This window comes from Bicyclus anynana, chromosome 1 (assembly GCF_947172395.1).
Source record: "Bicyclus anynana chromosome 1, ilBicAnyn1.1, whole genome shotgun sequence".
Classification (NCBI taxonomy): Eukaryota; Metazoa; Arthropoda; class Insecta; order Lepidoptera; family Nymphalidae; genus Bicyclus; species Bicyclus anynana.
Window position 1 is genome coordinate 17,660,670 of NC_069083.1, and position 14,902 is coordinate 17,675,571.

Sequence of the window (14,902 nt, forward strand, 5' to 3'; positions counted from 1 at the left end):
TTTATTAATTATTATCATTATAATAAAACTTAATATCCTCAACTAGTAAGTAGAGGAAACAGTTATTAAATAAACACTAAACAACTCTGAAATATATCAACGAAAACGGAAAATAGTGAGAAAACAAATAAAAAAGTCTTCATTTTGATCTTGCAATAACAATTTGTGTTCATTTAGCAGAAACAGAACCAGCCGCGATGTCCAAAATTAAAGAAATCCGCGAATATGATCCTTATTCTGTATGGCATAAGGTTGTTAAGGTCGATAAGCGATTTCATAAATGAGGGTATGATGACGTACTTCTTGTTTTTGCGAACACCTGCAATACATTAAAACGGTAAGAGTGGGTAAATAAGAATTAATACAGGAAGAAATTTTTTCAAGTACGGATATTTTTATATTTTGTACATAAACAAAATTTAATGAACACGTATTTTTTCTTTTTTTTTTTAACTCAACAATAACAAAGTTATCGTTAGCTAAAGTTTAAACATTTAAACAGAATTTGAGGGTCACCCTATCGCTGTACTAAGTAATAGCACAGTAATAGGCAACTACAAAATCAGCTGGTAGGTACTAGGTTAGCGAGCGCCCGCGCCGAGGGCCGTTGACCTTTCTACGTTTATTTTTGTACCTATTATTTTTTATAATAATTAAAGGTCGTCACTTTTGAGTTGAGTATCGATTTTCCCTTCATACTTTATTGGGCTTAGGACCATCAATAATGCGTAGTAATAATAAAAATTATAAACTTTCGATTGGAATAATGAAATACAAATGATGATTATTATTACGCAAACTTTTGCATTAAAGGATGATTCGACTTAAATGCGCAAGCGACGGCAGATTGTCTGTCACTAATCGCCCATCGGCAATTCGGCAGGCGTCCTCAGGGATTTTTCGATCCCCTCACCCCTGCCACCCCCGTCAGCCGAAGCCGAAGCGATATGACTACTGCCGGTATTTCTTTGTCGGCGTCTTACAAAGTGCCGCCAGCAGTTGCGCAGTTTGTTTGGGAATGTGTCCATTATTTTGTTATTTCTGAGACATAAATTGAAAAAAAAAATTACATAAAATGTATCGAACTGTTTGTAGATTTATGTTCTATTAATGATACAGAACCACGAAAAAAAATGTCCGCACTAAAGTCCGAATCACCCTGTAGATACGTGAAGCATAAAGTACCGAAAATTGCCGTGAGCGTACGGGGACAAATAATAGCAAAAATTATGTTAGGGAGGGTAGGTAAGTGCCCTTGCTCAGAATATACCTAACTTTCCAATTGTGAAAGAATGTTCTTTCGGAAATAGTTTCGGAGCTCATTCGGAACAAATAAAAATCAAATCTTACGTCTTTATAATATTAGTTTAGATTAACGATAATATTTTCAAAACTTGCCGCCCCGTCCCATGCAAAATAAGATGTGTTAGGTAGGTATCTATGCAGAGAAATGATAGAACATTTGAAAACCAAACCAAGAGGATACCTTCAATAATTAATCTCGCGGCCTCTTTCGCGGTGATCTCCGAGTACCACGAGACAAATCGGTGGCTGGGCGGCGGGTAAAGACCAGTGGAGATAGACGCCAAGTAGACAGATGTTGTGTTAATGTTCTTTGTCCACGTGTCTAGACGGAGCTCTTCACTCAGTGAGTCCATTAGACCTGTTTATGATGACGAAACATTATTACCATCTTAATGGCCTATGGTCCGGTCAGGAGACGGGATATAGAGGTAGAATAAGATCTACCAGAAAGCTCAAATTATAGGCTTGCTTGGTGTGACAAGGTTTATCTTTGTATCACGATCATTATCAGATGATAAAGACTGGGACTGATGGCTTTACCTGCTCAAGGTACGGTATGTAACACCACTAACTTACTAATTTCGGGCTTAGAATTTGTACCGAGAATATTTTGAAAGAAAGTATAGTCCAATATTTCATAATCTGACCCAAGACTTGTACTCAGGACCTGATCCGAAGTCACAGACTATAAGCGCTGCTCTAACCAAGCTGTTTACGAAACTTTAGTCACGGTTAATGTTTAGTACCTAATTACTTTCTTATAAGTAGACCTGCATACCTGAGATTTTTTTCAATTCTCTGCGTGTGTGAAGTCTGCCAATCCGCATTTGGCCAGCGTGGTGGACTAAGGCCTAACCCCTCTCATTATGAGAGGAGACTGTTGCTCAATAGTAAGCCTAATATTTTTCAATGATTATTAAAAGTAACTGTTTAGTTATCGAAGCGTTTTCTATCGCTTACTGGTGAAATGGTCCTTCGAGCCGGAATATATTTAAATTAATTTAGTCTAAGTCTTGGCATACTAAGATCCTAAGCGAATGTAATATTCTTAATCAGTCAGTAGATTAAGTCTTTGCGCCTTTCGCCAATAAATACTAAGCATAAGAATTTGTACCCTCGGTGACTGAGTGTGTGCTATGTTAAATGAAACTTAATATATTCTACAGTGTAGGAAATATTATGATTAGATAAATATAACATGCAATATCCTCATAAACCTCTTAGTCCAAATTTGGCTGCACAATAAGGCACCATGTCCGCACATGGCATCAAACCAGCGCTCGAGTTCACTGCCACTATGTGACCTTGACGCCTCTCTATCATGTTTGGCAAAAACGCTTGGATAACCTGAAAAAAACTGCGGTAATATATACAGGCCTGGCTAATAACGGTTCAGGTCAATTTATTATTTTGTCTTCTAAATAAGCTCTGTGCTGGTTAGGTATCTACTATCCAACAGTGGACAAGCAAAGGTATCTTCAAGCAATAGTCTAAGCAAGTCTAAGTTATAAGCAAAAGGAGATTCCTTAACATCCGAAAAGTGCTGCCCAATTTTAAAAAAGTTGCCAACCTACTTTAAAAGTGACGGCTATTTTAAAAAGGTTTCGCATTTTGTATCAGCCAAATCTGATTAACCATATAAGACTGCACCGTCTCTTGACAAAATAAATATTACCTACCTAGTAAAAGAGAAATTGGTTTACGCAAAAATATGCCAAAAGGTCGACGATAACAAGTCGAGCGACTATGTCCGCTCGTAGGCTAGCTAGCGCGTACGTCAGGGCACCCGCGTTGTGCTGACAATAGAAATGTCCGCTTACCCAAAAATGTGCTAGAAGGTTGACCTCAACAAGTCGAGCGACTGTGTCCGGTCTTAGGTTAGCTAGCGGCGCGCACGTCACGGTGCCCGCGTTGCTGACCACAATCGAGATGTCAGCCATCTGCTGACGCATGCGAGCCGCTATTGATAATACTTGCTCCCGCGCTGTTACATCTACTGTGTAGCCGAAGCACTGGAATACCATTAAATAAATCTTTGGGAAACATTCACATCACATCCTAATGTTAAGCGAGTTGTTTAAGTAAACCACCATAAAGTATTTACCCACCATATTTTTTTTTAATATCCTACCTACAACAGAGCAACAGTTCGATATAAACATAGTCCACTACTATTTACCTAGGTAGGTACACTTTTCCTCAATGATTGATTTCTTAAATGACAAAAGCATTTTTCCAAAAGCTTACCAGAGATTTTAGCATCCAAACAAATACGAGTATACCTACATCTCCATCTTTCTTCCTAATTTCGTTAATGACTGCGTTGTTTCGTCTGGCGTCGATGTCCCAGCAGACAACAGTTGCGCCCAACTCAGCGAACTGTATGGCCAACTCTCGCCCTACACCTGCGCCTGCACCAGTTATCTGAAACACGCGTTACGAAAAGTGCAATCGGGTGAGGCGAACGGACGCTGAGAGGCTTTTTTGGCAGTATAGAGGCCTGCGCAGAAAGAAGATTTCAGTGATTCTGAGTTCTGTTTTCTGTGTTCCGTATTCCTAATTCGTCTAAGCTCCTAGGTAACATTTAGTATTTTAACTTTATCTTTATCGGACGTCAGATATTACAAAGAACAAAGGACGCAGAATTTAGACCTCTTTCTGTTTGCACCGTCTCTATTGCCGAATATTTAGCTTTAATTACTAGAACGCTAAAGTAGGTACCGACTATATCTGAAGATACCTTACTGTTATGTCCGTCCTTTAGAATATACACGAGTATCTTACCAATACTGTTTCTCCATACAAACTCTTCATCGCCGGCGGTATGAAAACCCTGAACACCGCCATAGCACACGTGGAAAATATCTTTATAACTAGCACGACCGTATCGAGGGCCCACAGAGGGGCTGCGGCTAATCCTCCGCTTCCCCACCATGGCAGTATCCATACTTCTTGGAGATATCTAAATTTGCGAGCTATTAAACCTATGCAACGCACAAATATATTTATCCTACGCATAGTAAACTTTATATAAAACTAAATTCAACATAATTATAAACCATCCAAATACTAACGTGACTTAAATTTGACACTTGTTTTCAAACATACGTATGTTAGAAAACAAGTCCAGAGAACCTTTAAAAAAAGGTTGCAAACTTCTCTGAAAAAATAAAAAAAATCATAAATGGTAATGGCAGATAAGTTCTGTGGGTAGTATTATAAATAGTTATCTATTAATGTCATCATAGATGATTATATTGACTGTCATTGTTTCTGTCTGTCGTGTGTATTGACAACAATTTTGTTTTAAAAAATTCTCAAGTCCTATGAGATTTAATTAAAACAATTTGAAATGGCGAAACCTTTGCAAAAAGAACGAGAAAACCGATCCGCAGAAAAGAAAGATTTCACGTTCCATCCGTATAACATCACGCCGGAGAGCGCTCATACTTCGATTCTTCTTCTGGAATCAACTGAATCTGAAATATTATGTCAGGTAAAAGATTTCCAAAAGTACCGTCAAATTGTTCATTTATACAACAATTAAAATGCTGTGTAGATATGTTGTGAAATAATACAGGATAGTATGTCAACCTTAGATTACCTAATACACCTACCTAATCAAAGTAATAGACAAAATACAACGACACTTGATGACATTTTAATAATATTTTTTTGAAAGAAACAAACTAATATCACCCAAACGAACTCAAGACCCCACGATTCAAAGCCACACTCTATCCACAGGACCAAAGATCCTGTTTCTACTCAGTTATTCTTACAGACTCTACGAGCATTAACGAAGTTCTCAGCACAAGAAATGCAGAATCGTCATGTTCTCTACAATTTGAACGCTCTAAAGTACATACTGCCCCATATTGAACACCCTGAATTAAACATCAGGCGTTTTGCGTTGAAAGCTCTAGCACAGTTGTGTCAGTTGCCAAAGGGACCAGAGCAAGTGCTGGCAAACCCAAAGAATTTGCGGACAGTGGCCTTTATACTAGTGAAGGTAAGTGATACCTACTAAGGAACTCCTTTATCCTTCTCTTTTCTAACTAGAGAATTGCAAAACGATAATGTTAAACGTTGCCATCATAAAGTGGTTGACGTCGTTACTCGTGATCTGCACCTAACACTTTCTATTTGAACAGCAAATGTGTTGGATGCATGTCAGGCGTTTGCGTTTCTAGCCACTTATAATTAAAACACATTCCAAACTAGAGAGAATATACGTTTTATAAGTAAGTAAGAGCACCCTGACGTCTTAAACATCTATGCATCAGGAGTTATTGTAATCAAGCGGAAAGCCATTTACCGTATAAAGTAATCTAACTTCTTAGGTTGCTGAATTCTGGTTGCTAAAAATAGGTCACAGGCATCAGATTTATCAATTGCAGAGGAGACATTCCCAGTAAGTATATTGAATATCTGTTATTGATTGAATTTTTATCATAGGTACCTACGTTAATCATAAAATTTCACACGTTTCCCTATCAGATAGAAGATGTATTCGTGCTAGAGTTTGCGTCTCTAGTGCTGGCGGAATTGACTCGAGAGCCGCTGGGATGCGAGCAGCTGGTCTCAGCTAACATCCTCAACAGTCTCTGCTCTCGTATGAAGAACAGCCTCGATCCGGATGTTCAGAAAAATTGTTTACAGGTCTCACCTTCTTTTAGTCATTTGACATTTTGCACTAGAAGCTTAGGGCCTATAAAGCTTTGTAATACCAGATCTATCCTCGATATTGAGAGAGATAGACTGACCTAAATTGCTTAGACCTTGAGATTCCCTCTAGTTTCGTCTGAGAGAATTCTTTTTCTCCATTCAACGAGTTTGCCTTTATAAGATTTTTATGTAGGTAGGTACTAATTATAAATACCTTAGACAACCTTTTTACAGACTCTAAGTAATCTGCTCGAAGATCCAACATGCGCATCAGAAGTGACGAAGAACCAGCAGTTTAGTTGGCCGTCCATTTTAGCTCTAATGCAGAGTGCGTACTTGGCGATACAGCATGCGGCTCTGAAGACCGTCGACCAATTGATATGCAGATATAAGGACCAAGTGGTGCAGAAAACATTTCGCGCTTCTACTGGCGTGCTGGATCTGTGTGATATTTTGGAGGTAAGATAGATTAATTTGACAAGAGTACAATTAATAATTTGGTAGGGTCATTATGAACTAATCTTTTACAAACGTTCAAACTTCCCAAATTGCATGATACTTGGTAATAGATATCCCCCAAATCTACACTTATGTACCTGATACTGTTGTCATATATTTATTGCTTTATAACCTGTAAAATTCAATATAATCATCAGCTGGTGGACGTCCAAAGAACTTTCTAATACTATCACGGTTTCGATCCGCGTGCATCTAGTGGAATCAAACAATATCAAGCGGTTTGGAGGTAGCCGCTAGATTCTATATCAAAGACATTTATTTATTTTATTTTAGCGTGTCACAAATTTCTTGTGTTAAACATAACCTCAAATGTTGTCTTAAAATCTACCAACGTAAAACAATACAAGGATCATAAGATCCTTCGTACTGTACCATTTATTATTTTCTAGTCGTATGAATTCCGAGATGTACACGTCCAAGTTCTAGGGGTGTTACGTAACTACGTAGAAACCGAGGAGAATGCTGCCCATTTGTACCAATCGGGATGCATCTTACGTCTTCTGGCTTACCTTGAAATGGCTTTGCCGGCTATGAAACCTCACTGCCTCGCCGTACTGACCAAGATATCCTTCACTGCTAATGGGAGAGACGTAAGAGTTCTTATAAATATTAAACTAAAATAGTGTACGAAAGTTTGTGATTTATTAATAAAGTTTATCTTAGGGGAAAAATATTGTCAGAGATTTGCTGTAGGTAGGTGGGTGGTCTATTTCGATATGAGAATCATTACTCAAAATTTCACAATTAAATAGATCAATACGTAGGTGCCCCGTACCTACATATATCTTGAGTTTATTAAGGTTATACATGTAGTATAAATAAGAGTCACAGTGGAATTGCTAAGTTTTATTAAAACAATCAGAGCTAATTTACATTTTGCGTGTTCCCTATCGCAGAGCTGGCGGAAAAGAGAAATTGTCACAGACAATATATTATAAACTAAGATGACATTGACAATTGACATTAATAGGTACACTATGGTTGTGAGTGCAGACAGATAATTATAAAATAATTAAGATTAGCAATATATTAATATTGCCTGCCCAATTGCAATTATCACTTTACAACACTTCCCCTCATGCGTAACATGAGAACAAATCTCTACAATGCAGGATTATACAAAACATAAAAATTAACAACTCAGGTTAATAACAAAAATAATCTCTACATTGCCCATCTCATATCTAGCATGATAGTATAAGTGGTACAACAGACTCACAATTATAAGGATACCAATACTCACAAGAACAGATGCCTATGATTCTACATCTTTCATACCCAAGTCATTAACAAAACCTAAAAATTTATGATTAGTTAAAGGTTTTGTAAACATGTCAGCTAACATTTTTTCAGTGGGTAAATAGCTGACTGTGACATCCGTTTTTCTAATAAAATCCTTAACAAAATGGTAACGAAGGTCAATGTGCTTTGTCTTCTTGTGGCAATATTCATTGGTTTCAAGCAATTTGATTGCACTTTGATTATCACTAAAGATTCGACAATTAAAATGTTTCACAAAAATTTCATACAAGAAATTTCTAAGAAAACACACTTCTTTGCATGAATCACTTAGGGCTAAGTACTCGGCTTCAGTACTTGAAAGCGCAATACATCGCTGTTTGCGCGACTCCCAATGCACAGTAGAGCCGCCAATTTTAACTATATATCCACTATAAGACCGTCTGTCTACGACATCATTGGCCCAGTCGGCATCTGCAAAAACTGTTAAATCAAAAGTACCAGATTTAACGAAAACTAATTTCTTATCTTTAGTGCCATTTAAATATCTTAATATTCTTTTTGCAGCCAGCCAATGATCTCGTGTAAATGCAGTATTAAATTGGCTTAAATGACTAAGAGCATAAGTAATATCAGGCCTTGAACATACTGACAAATACATTAAGCTTCCAATCAACTCTCGATATGGATACATACTATCCTCTACAATATTGTTACATGAGCCTTTTTCCAACTTATTAGCAACCATAGGTGTAGAGGCACTCTTACAATTTGTCATACCAAAACGCTTTAATAACTTGTTAATATAGTCTGATTGGTCAAATGTTATAGTCCCATTGGCTCTATCTCTATGTATTTTCATACCCAAACAATTTTTTAAAATGCCTAGGCGTTTAACACTAAATTCAGATTCTAGCAAGTCATACAAGTTTTCCTTATCCTTAGAACTATTACTAAAGATATAAAAGTCATCAACATATAATGCCAGAATCGTTAATTGCTTGTTATTTCTTTTTATATAAACACATGGCTCACATCTATTTTGTACATAACCATTGTTAGTCAACAAAACGTTTACACTATTATTCCACAGCCTACTTGCCTGTTTAAGGCCATATAAACATTTCTGTAACAAACAAACTTTAGTCTTATCATATGAGAACCCTAAAGGCTGTTCCATATAAATAATTTCATCAAGACTACTATGTAAGAAGGCTGTGTTTACGTCCACATGTTCTATGTCCATATTTAATTCATTAGCAATACAAAACAAAATTCTAAGAGAAGTATGACGTACTACCGGTGAAAAAGTTTCAGAGTAGTCAACACCCGGTTTTTGACTAAAACCTCTTGCCACAAGACGTGCTTTATATTTTGTACTGTTACCTGACTCATCAGATTTTAATTTATAAACCCATTTGGAACTAACTATATTGCAGTCCTTTGGTCTATCAACTAATTGCCAAACATTATGTTTTATTAAAGAATTATATTCATCACGCATTGCTGTGAGCCAACAATCTCTATTAGGACTTGCCATTGCCTCATCATAAGATTGAGGTTCATCATAGATAAACCATTGACAAAGAAAAGATACATCTGATGAATCAGATAAGTCATAATCTTTATACCTATCTGGCTTTTTATTCCGAGTGGAACGAACCAGTCGTTCGCAACTGGTACTGGGAACCTGTAGCACTAAATCTTCCCCTCGAACGATAGTCTCGTTCCATACCATTGCATCTGACTGATTACTGTCTCTTTCACTCAGCACACTCTCCTCAGCACTTTGGAAGGAAGATTCCCCTGAAACTGGAGACAAAAATTCATTATTCCGCTCAGATTGACTAGAATTAATGACCATGTCATTTTCATGATTGCATGGACTATTGCTTTGCAAATCCATGTTATTTTCATTTGGACCTATGCTTTGCATATCCACATTATTATTAATATTTCTATTTTCAGTTGGAACCATGCTTTGCAAATCCAAACCTGAATAATTTTCATTTATAGGGTTGCTTTGCATACCTATATTATTATAAATAAAATTATTATTATTACTACTATCACAGTGTATCATTGTATTATCACAGTGGTTTAAGAAATGGTTTTCAAAAAATATTACATTTCTGGAAACAATTATCTGCTTAGGGTTAGTGGGGTCAATCAATCTATAGCCCTTAGTGTTCTCACAATATCCTACAAAGATGCAAGATCTTGATTTAGAATCAAGCTTATCTCTTTTTACCTGTGGAATAAGTGTCATAGCTAGACAACCAAAAACACGTAAATGGCTCAGGTTGACTTTGTTACCTGTCCATGCCTCCTCTGGAGTTTTATTGGGAACTGCTGCTGTAGGGCTTCTGTTCTTAAGATATATAGCTGTAATTACAGCTTCTCCCCAATACTCTTTAGGAAGACTAGCTTCACGAAGCATACAGCGAACTTTCTCAAAAAGTGTCCGGTTAAGTCTCTCAGAGACACCATTTTGAGACGGACTATAAGGAGCAGTAGTTTGATGAACTATACCCTCACTCTGTAAATATTTAGAGAAATAAGCACTGCAATACTCTCCACCCCTATCAGTTCGCAGACATTTTATAGAAAACCCAGTTTGCTTTTCAACAGTTGCTTTAAAATATTTAAATTTGGACAAAACTTCGGATTTATATTTTAATAAATAGCCATATGTTTTTCTAGAAAAATCATCGGTAAACGTTACCAGATATCTAGACTCACCCAGACTACATACAGGCATCGGACCACACACATCAGAATGAACAAGCTCCAACAACTGCTCGGAACGTTTTGCTTCACCCCTAGGAAAACTTTGCACTGCTTGCTTCCCCTCAACGCATGTTACACACTTGTTAGTGATTGCACCATGCTGAGTCGAGTGAATATTAACACCAAAAGCGAGTTTACAGAGAACACTTACCCCATGATGACTCAAATGTCCAAGCCGCTTATGCCATAAGCACAAGTCAGGTGTAACTTTGGCATTTTCGTAACTAATTGTGTCTTGTTATTTTTCATAGGAATCTTAACACTACCGTAACCTAGACATCTTAAGGTTGTACCATCAGCAACTTGTACAGTTCTATCACAATTTGTAATATAACTAAACCACTTTATTTCTTTACACATGTGCATAGACGCGCCTGAATCCACAATCCAGTCCTTGTTCTCGAAGACACCAAAACAGTTGGCCACCAATGCTGTTGTTGTGTTGCCTCGCTGTTCTTTCTTGTATTTAAAACATTTTGATTTTTTGTGTCCACTGCGTTGGCAAAAATCACAAACAGGTACCTTTTTAGCCTTACGGTATTGTTGCTTTGACAAAAGGGCCATATCGTCTCTGCTTTCAGTCCTTCGTCGACGTTCTTCTTCTTGCAACAACCTGGTTCGTACTAAATCACTGGATATTATACCTGTGTAGGCAACCGCTTCGAGACTGGAAACTATTATATCATATTCTTGTGGAAGGCCGCTTAAAATTATCTCCGCCACTTCAGCATCCTCTATGGTACGACCAATATCTACCAATTGTTGTACAAGAGTGGTAATATGTTCAAAGTATTTCTCCATACTATTAAAATCGGCATATGAAGCGTGATGTAATAGTCTCAACAATGCGACACGCCTCCCGAATCCTTTGTCTTCAAAGACTGAGCTTAATTTGTTCCACGCTTGCTTTGCTGTAGTAACATTTCGTATATATTGCACACATATAGGTTTAACAGATAAACTTATACGAGCGAGCGCGCGTAAATCCTTTGCAGGATCGACAGGCTCAGCTCCTTCAACACAAGACCACAAATCTTCTATGATGAGTAAGTGACGCATGTTAAATTTCCAGATTACATAATTACTCACGCCTTCTAGCTTTTCATGATGCAGATATCCACTCGCAACAGGATTCGCAGAAGCCATTTTTGATGAGCTCTGGTGACAATGGGTGACAACGTGTTACCACGCGGTCCACGCAGTAGATGTATTTTCTCAAAATTTTCACCAAATCTTGTAAATCGCGTGATCGGCCTATAACCTCTTGAGTTTATTAAGGTTATACATGTAGTATAAATAAGAGTCACAGTGGAATTGCTAAGTTTTATTAAAACAATCAGAGCTAATTTACATTTTGCGTGTTCCCTATCGCAGAGCTGGCGGAAAAGAGAAATTGTCACAGACAATATATTATAAACTAAGATGACATTGACAATTGACATTAATAGGTACACTATGGTTGTGAGTGCAGACAGATAATTATAAAATAATTAAGATTAGCAATATATTAATATTGCCTGCCCAATTGCAATTATCACTTTACAACAATATATACCTACCTACTCGTGTGTGGTGAAGAATCCATTAACAACTACGGATAGAAGAAAACGCAGCAGCAGTTTATCTAAATATATTTCAAAACTATTCTTTATGTATCACTAAACTATTCCAGGCTCTTTACCAAACTGGCACAGACCTGGTGTTCTGTCATCAACTGCTCAGTTCCAATGTGGACCTGCTAGCCGATGCAGCCATGGGCGTTGCCAACATGACCAAATTGCTGCCAGCCGCTGTCCGAATGTCGGACACTAATATCATTGAAGCGCTTTGTGGTATGTTCATTATCAGCCTATTTTTAGGGCGCTATAGAAAGGGGAATTCGCCGCACCAATTCGGGTTGGACATCATTTCGTCCGAAATTCCTCATTGCCTGAAGATGCAAGTCTTTGAACAGCGGAAGTTGTTAATGATGACTCAAACAGTGTTGGTCAAGCCCCCACTAGGGGGATAGATGACATCATGAAGCAGGTTACAGGGAACCGCTGGATGCAGGCGACTCAAAACTGTGGTGTTCGAAAGTCCTACCAAAGAGCCCATGACCAGCCGATTTCAGCCGATAGTTTAACAGAGTTAAGAATTATTGATTGAATTATCTTCTAAAAGAAAAGATGGAGTTATCTTCCAAACACGTTTTTCGTCACCTTAACATATTCACATTTTTATTTTCTTAGCTATTCTAAGTGACGATGCAGCAGTGTGGTTCTACATTCGCATGAATTCCCTACGTGCCCTGGCTGAACTCTGTCGCATCATTCCTAAAGCAGCCTTCAGTCTCGTGGAGCCGAAGATATTTGCTTCTTTGAGGAACATCAACAAGAAGTGTAAGATCCAAAACGCCCATTATATTTTTTAGCACGTAGCAATTGACCCGCCTAATAGTATACATAAGTGGAAGGCACTTCGCAGAGCAGAACTTAGCAGTTCTCTTGTAAAGGGTGTTTATGCTGTGTAGGTTTGCTCTTGACTTCAATCATCCCTGATGGATAGCGATGTTGGGGTCTAAGGAGCACGCTTGCCTAGAAGATGCCTATTCACTCTTAAGCCGCAAAGACATTTCATATTTTCGCAGTTTTTTTGAAAAACGTTAATGGAAAACGTTACGTGCGAGTCGACTGGGTGTCCACAGCAAAATGATGCCATTGTTCATGGCGTCTCGCTGTTCTGTGGTAGAATACAGAAACTAGATTGTAAAGTTCCTATGCACAATCTCCCAAGTTTGCATTGCGAGACTTTGCAGTTTCGTCCGTCGTGAACCTGGTTTTCCAACGAGCTGTCACAAAAAGCTTTACCATTACGAAACTGCATATCTAACATCGTCATTAACAATCCATATTCAGCTCAACAGTGAGCTGAATATGGCGTTTCTCCTCTGAATGAAACGGGTTAGGCGAATACTCCACCACGCTGGCCTAATGCGAATTGGCACATACGTAGAGAAATAAGTAAATTCTCAGGTAGGTAGGTATGCCGGTTTTCTCTTGATGGTTTTCCTTCATCGTTTGAGACAGGTAAAATATTTAAAAATGCACATAACTGAAAATTGCATGCCCCGGACTAGATACCTATTTACGAGACATTCTTAAACAAGTATACATAATCTTCTAAAATATCTTCTACAGTTAAAGAAACCCCAATAGAAGCGCAACGTCTGGCAGTGCAATGTTACATCAATCTGCTGAACTACCACGTCAGCACCAAGGCCATGCTCAATGCAGAATTTATGCAAGAGTTGCTCAATATATTACAGGTATGTAGTACGAATACATGTCTCGAAGTCGTTCGACGTTACGGTCACAGCGTAAGTCCGGTGGCAATCTCCAGATGCGCGCCGCGAGAATAAACTAAATATTATAACTATTTATTTTATATCTATAAGACATGCGTAATATTAATAATAGGGGGTGAAATGGGGGTTGAAAGTTCACATCGAGTTTCACAAGGACGATGTCGCAGGCGTCCCATAGTACCTACATAATATAATTAGGTCTTTCGTCCCATCGTAACGAAAGAGGGAGCTTTATTTATGCTATTAAACTCCAAGTTTTTTTTTCAGTTAGACTTAGTTTACAAGCACTTTTGAAACGTTAAGTTATAAAATGTTAAATCTCTTTTGTTACCATAAAACAAATTACTTTATACTACTACTTTAATGTAAGTGTAATCTAATAAGGTACCGTTGAGATAATTTATTTAATTACCAACATTATTGTACAAATTTTAGCGCATTGATACATTGTTGAAAATCATGACATGCAAAGTTTTGACTGGACTCATGAGAGAGGACGTTGCTAAGGAATTATTTACATATAAAAAAGGTGAAGAGGTAAGAAATACGAATTTACTAGAGGTACGTACAGCTTCCAGTTATGTACCTACGCATCTTCTTTTGGAATACCTAACTTTGCTTGTCTGATTCTTCAAGATCTTTCCATAGAATTGTTCAGTTTATAGAATACTAGCAAATCTCCCGTTGTTTCTATTAAAATTATAACTATGTTAAGGTAGCTTTCCATTCATGTAAGAATTTGTAACTTTGGTGTAGTATTCAAACATAAAATCAATTTCTTCTTTCTTTCATATTCTTGAAAATCTTTGAATATACTATATACGTCTTAGCTTTAGTAAAATGTTATTTTTTAGGTAATTTCGAACAACTTGCGTATAGATCACGTAGGGTTCCGAACAGCGCTGTGCATCCTCATCAGCGCGAGCGTTACAGACGATGGTGCTGACGCTTACCTTGAGCTTGGAACTATCCATTAGTAAGTATCTTACCCAGTTGTCACAAGTTCCTCGATTACAGATGATATTAACATATATT

General features: G+C 37.6%; 2 protein-coding genes across 3 annotated transcripts in view; one reads left to right on the forward strand and one right to left on the reverse strand.

The window, feature by feature from the left end:
* Window positions 1-115: 115 nt before the first annotated feature.
* LOC112056767 (17-beta-hydroxysteroid dehydrogenase 13-like) lies at window positions 116-6,324 on the reverse strand. Of its 2 annotated transcripts, none has more exons than XM_024097241.2 (6): window positions 4,090-4,644; window positions 3,592-3,729; window positions 3,126-3,317; window positions 2,523-2,652; window positions 1,487-1,663; window positions 116-319 (listed from the first exon to the last, which is right to left on the reverse strand). In XM_024097241.2, exons 1-6 carry the CDS (start codon window positions 4,321-4,323, stop codon window positions 174-176), a joined length of 1,017 nt encoding a protein of 338 aa, XP_023953009.2. In that variant the 5' UTR covers window positions 4,324-4,644; the 3' UTR covers window positions 116-173. The 2 variants fall into 2 exon arrangements, with proteins under 2 accessions (XP_023953009.2, XP_052738217.1); XM_052882257.1 differs by lacking the exon at window positions 4,090-4,644 and adding an exon at window positions 6,188-6,324 and having other exon boundaries at window positions 117-319.
* The window catches only part of LOC112056766 (uncharacterized), a 22,340-nt gene continuing 12,065 nt past the window's right edge, over window positions 4,628-14,902 (forward strand). Inside the window, exons 1-10 of the mRNA XM_052882274.1 lie at window positions 4,628-4,801; window positions 5,090-5,317; window positions 5,806-5,967; window positions 6,208-6,432; window positions 6,882-7,082; window positions 12,194-12,353; window positions 12,753-12,902; window positions 13,701-13,828; window positions 14,303-14,404; window positions 14,722-14,843. Of these exons, the coding sequence (XP_052738234.1) occupies window positions 4,658-4,801; window positions 5,090-5,317; window positions 5,806-5,967; window positions 6,208-6,432; window positions 6,882-7,082; window positions 12,194-12,353; window positions 12,753-12,902; window positions 13,701-13,828; window positions 14,303-14,404; window positions 14,722-14,843 (1,622 nt within the window). The 5' untranslated portion in view covers window positions 4,628-4,657. The remainder of the gene's footprint in view (window positions 4,802-5,089; window positions 5,318-5,805; window positions 5,968-6,207; window positions 6,433-6,881; window positions 7,083-12,193; window positions 12,354-12,752; window positions 12,903-13,700; window positions 13,829-14,302; window positions 14,405-14,721; window positions 14,844-14,902) is intronic.

Excerpts from the sequence above, each read along its gene's own strand:
- LOC112056767 (XM_024097241.2), bottom strand. The coding sequence starts at position 4,323 with ATGCGTAGGATAAATATATTTGTGCGTTGCATAGGTTTAATAGCTCGC. Across the intron at positions 3,318-3,591 it reads TTAGGAAGAAAGATGGAGAT|TGCTTCGGCTACACAGTAGA; the intron begins GTAGGTATACTC and ends ATGGTATTCCAG. Across the intron at positions 1,664-2,522 it reads AGCCAAATTTGGACTAAGAG|GTCTAATGGACTCACTGAGT; the intron begins GTTTATGAGGAT and ends CATCATAAACAG.